Consider the following 9,569-nt stretch of genomic DNA (forward strand, 5'->3'; position numbering starts at 1 on the left):
GCTCACAAAGTCTACAATGACTGATAAAGCCAATCACAGGCAAGTGAAATGATAAATTACAAGTAGCCTTACTTTGAATAAATGGCAAGTGCAAGTTCTACCGCTTACCAATTGATAAAGTATTTGAGTGTATCTGTAAACCTTCAAAAATGTACATGACATTAGAAATGTGAAACAAATACAACAGTGGAAGTTGACAAGAAAAATACTTCCTTATTATTTATTGATAGGGAATCATTTTTGACTATGTATCGTTTTGACTATCGCAATATTATTTTTTAGCTTGTTCGCTGTACCTGCACCAAAACAGTATTTTTCCTTCATAGCTTGTTCTCCATCTTATTTTTAAATAGGGAGCCAATACGATTTCGGCACTTATTTCCATGACTGATCAAACTCGTTCTCATGGCTCTCTCTTGTCCCTCTGCAGCAGACATATGGTGAACAATATGTTTGGACCATCGTATAGCAATACATATTGTATCAGCACCTTAGTATCGTGATAATATTGTATCGTGAGGGCCCTGGCAATTCCCAGCCCTAGTATTATGACACCAAAGCATTTAAAATCTGAACCCCTTAATCAGGGTGTTATTCCTGCACCTTGGTTGGAACGCAAGGTCCCTATGATGAGTGTAAATGTACTGGTCCCTGTCTTGGCCCTTTTGAACTCTGATGTTGCTAGACTAAGCCCTGGCCAATAATAGGATAGGTGTTAAGCAGCCCTGCCTCATAGCTATTGAGAGCTCACCGTGCCCAAAGGAGAAATGTTCCACAGCCGCAAAGCTTACAGGTTACAGTAGTGTGCAACCATGATATAATTACAAATGTGTTAACTATTTATTTACATACTGTTCCTCAAGATGTCAAGGTGAACAATGACTTGTCAAACTATTGCTCTTAGCTGTATGTTTACAAATGGTGCTCCACCAAGATGGTATAATTTTGGAAAGCCCGATTGGGTCAATGAGTCATGCATGTCTCTATATTAAGGAACAACGTTTCAATGTTGCTCTTTATTGCTGCAATCTTTTGGATCAAATGATGGGTGATCAAATTGTCCAGTCAATTATTACCATTTGAAAAGATATTGATTAAATGTGGTCGTTCTCGCCATGCAGGCACATTCAGGACCCAGCCAGTCAGAGGCTGACGTGGAACAAGCCTCCCAAAAGTGTCCTTGTCATCAAGAAGATCCAGGATGCCAGTCTACTGCAGCCTTTCAAAGAGCTCTGTGTGTTCCTCACAGAGGTAGGACATCTGCACCTTTTTCTTTTGCTGAGTCCATCTAGTCTCATGTTATAGCTTCCTGCACCTTAGCGGCCTGTGTGGTATATTACTTCCGTTTCATGAGAAAGTCTGCAATGAAGTCCCTGAAAACAGAAGTATTAGTGACTGAGAATTTGTATACTTTTTTTACCCCACTAGAAAGGAAAGCTGCTTGTAAACTGTAGAGTCGGAATATCCTTTCGACCCCATTCTTCTTCTAAAGGGTGATTGCGTGTTGCTAATGCATGGGTTTATACTTGTGCGTTGTTCTAGCAGAAAAACATGATTGTTTATGTGGAGAGCAAGGTTCTGGCGGACACAGCCATTGCGGGCGATGAGAGCTTTGGGGCCGTCATCCAGAAGTTCTGTACCTTCAGAGAAGGTGAGGAGAGCACTAGCCATCAGAGGACTGGGTTGTATTGATTAGTGCACACCGTAGCACTTTATTTACATCAGAAAACGAGTAGGCATTATCTTATGGGAGAGGTTTAGGGGCGGCAAGTAGCCTAGCGGTTAAGAGCGTTCGGCCAGTAACCAAAAGGTCGTTGGTTCGAATCCCTGAGCTGGCAAGGTAGAAAAATATGCAAGGCTGTTAACCCCCAACAACAACTGTTCCCTGGGTGCCGAAGACGTGGATGTCGATTTAAGGCAGCCCCCCGCATCTCTGGTTCAGAGGGGTTGGGTTAAATGTAGAAGACACATTTCAGTTGAATGCATTCAGTTGTGCAACTGACTAGGTATCCCCTTTCCCTAGTCCCTCCCTATTTTAGTCAGTATTCTTCCATTTGGTGCCTAGTGAATACGATCCTGATTGATGATAGATTGATCTGTGTGACTCTCTAGCTAGTGCTGTAGTCAGGATTGTCTATGGAGCTCTAACTTTAAGTAGTATAGCTTTCGCTTACGGACATGATCCTAATGTATTTGTATGCACTGTTCAGATCTTGATGACATTTCCAATCGAGTGGATTTCATCATCTGTCTTGGTGGAGATGGGACCTTACTTTACGCATCGTCACTCTTCCAGGTATACATTTACAATATTAACATCTTGTGGTATAGTAAACACATTCATTTATACATTTTTGAGTGTACTCTGTGTGAATTGTACTAGAATAATTCAGCAACTTGGTTGTGTATTGATTTGTATCAATTTAGCTTATTCCATAGCGTGCGTATGCTCCTGTGTTTTCAGGAGAGCGTTCCACCTGTTATGGCCTTCCACCTGGGTTCTCTGGGCTTCCTCACACCTTTCAACTTTGACACCTACCAGTCTCAGGTCACCCAAATCATTGAGGGTACGTAGAGGTTTTTTTTTCCCTTCTTTCGCCTCCGCCTGATCTAATTTCAATAACAGGAGCCGTGCTCTCTTCATTTCTAGCAGGTAGGTTAACCTCTTTGTGTGCTACTCTTGGTTTAACGTGTGTATGTGTGTGTGTGTGTCTCTTTCGGTGTGTGTGTTTCTGCTGAGCAGGTAACACCGCCATCATCCTGCGCAGTCGCCTGCGGGTGAGAGTGGTGAAGGAGAGCCGAGAGAAGAAGGGCATCATCATGACGAACGGTGACAGTGAGGGCAGCCGCAAATCCATGCAGTACCAGGTGAGGTCTACACCATACACCTGGCTGGTTATGAAATCCTAGTTTTATGGTTCGTACCACAATAGGTTCCTAGCGTCATGACTTGGCACATCTCATGCTTATTGTCTTTACTGTGTGGTCACTGGGTGTTCACCTATTGTTGCGGCGTGTTGAACAAACATGCAGTCATCGGGTGCATGTAGCAGACATGAGGCGTTTCCTCTGGTAATGTTCCCACTGCCACAGGCCTGGCCACAGATCCCAGTGGGATGATAAAACACCAGGTGTGTAGGGTGGCAGCAGTCAGGTCTTGTTTCACTTCCTCCTTATTTGTTTGATGTAATCCGTCACAGGGATTTGTTTCCCTGTTTTTCTGAAGGTTCTAACAATCCACGCTTTTTGCTTCCATTTTGGCCTATGGTGCAATCACATCATGGGGTTGATGTACGTGAGCTACGTGGGATGTTTGAGTTGTCATCGTACACACAGTCCCTACTTCCTACTAAGTGGACTTTGACAAGTCATAAGATATGGCTGTGTTGAAAAAGGGTTCCCAAAGTGACTAACAACTTGGCTAGTGCAGTATCTCTGGTTAACATGGCTCTGGGTGTCTTGGTCCAACAGGTGCTAAATGAGGTGGTGGTGGACAGAGGCCCGTCGTCCTACCTTTCCAACGTGGACCTCTTCCTAGACGGACACCTCATCACCACGGTACAGGGAGACGGTGAGTAGTAAACTCCTCAACCTGCTGCTACTGGGTTAAAGCATTACACCCCATCCGTTTTGGCTGCTTCACTTTTATTTCCCTCTTAGATGTTTCACTAATATAATACACTTTTATTGTTAATGCAGCTCTGACTTTAAGTTGTACTTGAGATAAGATGATGTAAGTGGTCGCCGTACTATTGTTTGTGCTACTGCTTACTGCCTGTGTACAATCCCAGAGTGCAAACAAGCACCAGTGGTACTGATGGTCTATTAGTGCTGCAGACTGTTGGACTGCAGCTTGCCTTGTTAGTAGAGCATAGACTAAACTCTACCATCTGTCCTTCACTACTGCCTAGTAACTCCCTCTCTGGAAGCCTCAGGGTCTGAGGTATTTCCCTTGTCTTCGGGAATGGTTTACTGAGTTTTGGAACTGCTTTCAGCTCGTTGGTGGTTTTTAGGCGTGTGTCACTTGAGTGTTTTTGGGGGTGTGCTCAAAGAAGTGTCTGTTTGTTGTCTCAGGTGTGATAGTGTCCACTCCCACGGGCAGCACGGCATACGCGGTGGCGGCCGGAGCCTCCATGATCCACCCCAACGTGCCGGCCATCATGATCACCCCCATCTGCCCCCACTCACTGTCCTTCAGACCCATCGTAGTGCCTGCTGGGGTGGAACTCAAGGTAAACACACGCATACAGAACCAGTCAAAAGTTTATTTTTACTGTTTTCTTTATTGTAAAATAATAGGGAAGACATCAACTATTAAATAACACTTATGAAATCATGTAGTGACCAAAAAGTGTTAAACAAATCTAAATATATTTGAGTTTCTTCAAAGTAGCCACCCTTTGCATTGATGACAGCTTTGCACTCTCTCAACCAGCTTCACCTGGAATGCTTTTCCAACAGTCTTGAAGGAGTTCCCACGTATGCTGAGCACTTGTTGGCTGCCTTTCCTTCACTCTGTGGTCCAACTCATCCCAAACCATCTCAATTGGGTTGAGGTCTGGTGATTGTGGAGGCCAGGTCATCTGATGCAGCACTCCATCACTCTCCTTCTGGGTCAAATAGCCCTTACACAGCCTGGAGGTGTGTTTGGTCATTGTCCTGTTGAAAATAGATGATTGTCCGGATGGCGTATCGCTACAGAATGCTGTGGTAGCCGTGCTGGTTAAGTGTGCCTTGCATTTTAAATAAATCACTGACAATGTCACCAGCAAAGCACCATCACACCACCACCTCAATGCTTCACAGTGGTAATCACACATGCAGAGATCATCCGTTCACCTACTCTGCGTCTCACAAAGACACCATGTTTAGAACCAAAAATCTAAAATTTGTACTCATCAGACCAAAGGACAGTTTTCCCCCACTCTAATGTCTGTTGCTCGTGCCAAGAAACAAGTCTCCTTCTTATTGGTGTCATTTAGTAGTGGTTTCTTTACAGCAGTTCGACCATGAAGGCCTGATTCACGCAGTCTCTTCTGAGCAGTTGATGTTGATGTCTGTTACTTGAACTCTGGGAAGCATTTATTTGGCCTGCAATTTCTGAGGCTGGTAACTCCAATGAACTTATCCTCTGCAGAGGTAACTCTGGGTCTTCCTTTCCTGTGGTGGTCCTCATGAGAGCCATTTTCATCATTGCGCTTGATGGTTTTTGTGACTGCACTTGAATAAACGTTCAAAGTTATTGAAATGTTCCGTATGACTGACCTTCATGTCTTAAAGTAATGATGGACTGTCGTTTCTCTGCTTATTTGAGCTGTTCTTGCCATAATATGGACTTGGTCTTTTACCAAATAGGGCTATCTTCTGTATACAACCCCTACCTTGTCACAACACAACTGATTGGCTCAAACGCATTAAGAAGGAAAGAAATTCCACAAATTTTAACAAGCCACACCTGTTAATCGAAATTAATTCCAGGTGACTAGCTCATGAAGCTGGTTGAGAGAATGCCAAGTGTGCGACGCTGTCATCAAGGCAAAGGGTGGCTACTTTGAAGAATCTCAAATATAAAACATTTTAATTTGTTTAACACTTTTTTGGTTACTACATAATTCCATATGTTATTTAATAGTTTTGATGCCTTCACTATTATTCTACAATGTCGAAAATGGTAAAAAAATAAAAACACACACACATTCAACGTAGATATTATCTATTTACCGCTCCTCTCCACAAGCTATTAGCATTTACTGCTCCTCTCCAGAACACATTTGCGTAAGACAACACAGGCAATAACCGGTAAGAAATGACCAGTCTGACACACAGCTAGCACAATGCGTACCCTTCAGTTGTCACAGGTGATGGGAATGAGGGAATTTGGAATGAGGGAATTGCTTGTAATACACACACACACTTTAACAGAGCATTTTCTGCTGAAGACTTTTTGTTGTCTTTGACTGGTCGTTCTTCTGCTCCGTCTGTCACGCTCAGATCATGCTGTCACGTGACGCCAGAAATACGGCCTGGGTGTCGTTTGACGGGAGGAAGAGACAAGAGATCTGCCATGGAGACAGGTGGGCAACCTTTTGACCCCTCAATCACTGCAATCACCACCGAACATCAAACAAATGCGGATGAACATAGCCTGACACACTTCCGCAAGTCGCCTGAATACACACACTGTTATGTAATTATATTGACCCGTTTCATGAAGGTCATGTCACACGATGTTCAGTACAGGTTTTCCTTTATGTAGGCAGAGAGAATTATTCCTTGTTGCTGAAATGCTCGCAGCCCATGTCATTGATTTACCTGTAACAGCGTCAGTCTGTCATTTTCAAGTAATTCTTTGGGTGATTGTGAATACCTGGCATGCCTCCCACTCAATACTTGACTGTCTTTGCTCTTTATCTCCCTATTGTCTCATCTCCAGCATTACCATCACTACTTCCTGCTTCCCTGTTCCCTCCATCTGTTTCCGGGACCCCGTGAACGATTGGTTTGAGAGCCTGAGCCAATGTTTACACTGGAATGTGAGGAAGAAGCAGAACTACCTCAGCTCAGAGGAGGAAGAGTTCTGAGGCCAACAAACTCGCCTCCCGGTGATGCTATGTTGACCTTTTGGGTGCGTTCCAGATATACAGATTCTGCACAGTTCTTCACGGATGAAATCCGATCTTTATAATACCTGGACAAGTGTTTTAACATACTAGGATACGACGTCAACATGATATTTTGATATCCTATATCTGGAATGCACCCATTTACTTCAGTTGGATTCCATCAGGTAAATTTGCAACTAATATCCTCCGGAGATTTGCATTATTTTGTTTTGGTTCTAGAATGAATCATCCCTTACTGTTAAGAATTTCACGCCCTTTGAAAAAGATTGTCGAAATTGCCTTTTTATGCCAACAACCAGATAGTCTCACGGGTTAACTTAAACCTGGATTGTTTTCAGTCAGACATGCGACACAGTAATACTGAGCTAGGGATCAAAACCATGATATCAAACCTCCTGATAATCAAACCTCCTGATAATGATTGTTAAACTTGGCCCATGAGATATAATGTGGTCTGTTTTATCACTTTGTCTATTGTTTCGTGGCGTCTACAAGCTATCGGGGACAAACCTCGGCCCTCTTAAACCATGGACGTTGTTTTGTTTAGCGACGTGAATGCTAAGGGGCTCCCAAGCTCCTCAACATATAAAACAGATATCGTGACTATTGTCAGTGGGGTTGTTCGTCAAGAACCAATGTTCTTGGAGATGATGGGGATAAGGAATTAAATGTATGTTTTTTTATACAATCCCTAACAAAATTGGGTATTATTATTATTACTACTACTACTACTTCAGGAATAGCAGAATTGCGTCTACTCTGCAATAATGAACTAAATGTGTAGATTGTGCCTTCAACTCGTAACTATTACATAGATAATTGCTTATTAAGGTTTACATAACTTTAATTTTCTTAATGGTATTTACAGCTTAGTGCAAGTGTAGCATAACTATATCTTCAGTATTCCTCTCTCTGCAGTTTGTCTGCAGTGCAAGCCATTTCAGAAGCTTCAGTACATGTTCATCTTACGTTAACTACTCTTTGTCTACAGCAACGTTGTAGTGTCTGACCATTTAAATGCCAGAACATTATGGAACAAACATTAAGAACTAAAGTCCATTCCAGGTGAGATGAGACCACAACTTGCTTGTATTCATAGCCTTTCACTGTAAAGCCATAGATCTACTATGTCATTCATTTCAAGGTAATTCCGTTGTTCACAATGAAGGCAATTGTGATTCTACAGGGTTTTACCACCCAAGGCAGGGGTAGGGCCACCCTGGTCCCAGAGTGCCGTGGATACCTCAGGTTTTTTAGTTTACGTATTTATTTTTGCTTTAGACTTGGGAGGACAGGTAGATGGAATTTAGCCCATCAATGATATTGAATAATTAGCTCAGTTGGCGAGGTGATGAGTCTGGTGTGGTGCCTGGATGGACCTAAACCCTGCTGTGCCTGTGGCACTCCAGGACCAGGGTTGTCCGCCCCTGACCTATGGTGTCAGACTTATTGCAGTATGATGAAAGATTGAAGGCATTCATATACCAGTTGTAGGTGTTGGCCTACCTTACCAAATGAGACTAATTCTCACCCCCTCTGACTGCCCAGCTCTGAAATACCGACTTGATAATATAATAAAATATGTTATGATGGTGATGATGCTAATTGGCTTTTCGGGGGGTGGTAGAAGATACGATGTGATAAAATGGACATGTTTTTCATATAACATTTTCTCAAGGAGTTATAATATAATCTTGAACTATCAGATGCTCATTTTAGAGACAACCAATTATAGTTTATATGAATTTAATACCTTGTGAATTTGCGTGTTAAATGTACTTGTTCGATGAGCAAGTGACATTTCCCCCAATGGAAAAAGTGGTTTAAGCTCTGGATACCAGCGCACCACACTCTGCAAGAGGACCAGCTCATTCTAACTAGTCAATCAATCATTCCTTTATTTTCTCATTTATGATGCTTCAATAAGATGTTTTTTTATATAACCTATATGTTTATTAACCAGTTTGCACTGTATCATTGCTGAAATATAAATCTCTTTGGTACTTTTTCTATATTGATATTATTGATTGTCTTAAGGCTTCAGTGCAGGTTAGTTCACAATCTATTCTCTTAAAGTAGAAAAATATTAATTTCCTCTAACAATTGAATTTGGAGTGGAGTCTGTTCATCAAGATTGAATGACAGTCCCTTCAGTTGTTAGGGGATATCGTTTTATAAGAGCAAACATTTGAAAGAAAAGTGTTTTTCTTTATTTGCTACTATACTTTGTTTTTCAGTGAGTACAGTATCCTCTACTGAAGTAATGGCAGTCGTGGACTTTGCCTTACAAACCAGCCGATAGATAACGAAAGAACCAAGATTTTTACACTGAAATCATTTAAGCTTCCCCAATGTGATACCTTTATGGTTCCTTTTGGATGAAGGACCTTATTCCTATGATGCTTTCTATGTCAAGTCTAATCTTCAAGTGCTTCTCACTTTGTTTTGTAGACTTCTACATCTCTGTGGTCCTATAACTCTTTTGTAATGGTACGTTTTGTAAATATTGTTTCTGAAATGAATTCTGCTATTTTTCCAGAGCACTTTAATAAACAGAGAGCCAATGAATTGTCGGGAAAGTGTGAATTTATTTGTTTGGTATTATTGGTGTGCCTTGTTGAGACATTAATTTGCTGCATGTTGGTTTCATCTGATGGATTTTAACCCTTTTGTAGGTGTCCAGGAACAAGGAAATGGACAACACAACCTACGATTTATTACCCATTGAATATTTGAGGAAGTAATCTCTTTCCCAACAGTGCACTCCTCTTCCGGTATTTCTTTAAAAAAATTAAGCAATAAAGGAGTTTACTGCAATAATTTTGAGAACCTGTAGTTTACAAAAACACAATGGGTGGTCAACCAAATTATTATAGTGCAGCAAAAAACCTAAATAGATGATCATGTCAACTGGCTATCAACAATGTGAGCAACTTTTAATTGATA

General features: G+C 41.7%; 1 protein-coding gene across 4 annotated transcripts in view; it reads left to right on the forward strand.

Moving 5' to 3' along the window:
- The window catches only part of nadka (NAD kinase a), a 40,695-nt gene extending 31,504 nt beyond the window's left edge, over window positions 1-9,191 (forward strand). For 3 of the 4 annotated variants that reach the window (XM_029723214.1, XM_029723217.1, XM_029723216.1), the window contains 9 exons: window positions 1,122-1,251; window positions 1,543-1,651; window positions 2,211-2,296; window positions 2,465-2,567; window positions 2,744-2,868; window positions 3,472-3,571; window positions 4,075-4,232; window positions 5,992-6,074; window positions 6,434-9,191. In XM_029723214.1, coding sequence (XP_029579074.1) covers window positions 1,122-1,251; window positions 1,543-1,651; window positions 2,211-2,296; window positions 2,465-2,567; window positions 2,744-2,868; window positions 3,472-3,571; window positions 4,075-4,232; window positions 5,992-6,074; window positions 6,434-6,581 — 1,042 coding nt within the window. In that variant the 3' untranslated portion in view covers window positions 6,582-9,191. The remainder of the gene's footprint in view (window positions 1-1,121; window positions 1,252-1,542; window positions 1,652-2,210; window positions 2,297-2,464; window positions 2,568-2,743; window positions 2,869-3,471; window positions 3,572-4,074; window positions 4,233-5,991; window positions 6,075-6,433) is intronic. The other variant, XM_029723215.1, reaches the window with a different exon arrangement.
- The last annotated feature ends 378 nt before the right edge of the window (window positions 9,192-9,569 follow it).

Source organism: Salmo trutta, chromosome 30, assembly GCF_901001165.1.
Source record: "Salmo trutta chromosome 30, fSalTru1.1, whole genome shotgun sequence".
Taxonomy (NCBI): Eukaryota; Metazoa; Chordata; class Actinopteri; order Salmoniformes; family Salmonidae; genus Salmo; species Salmo trutta.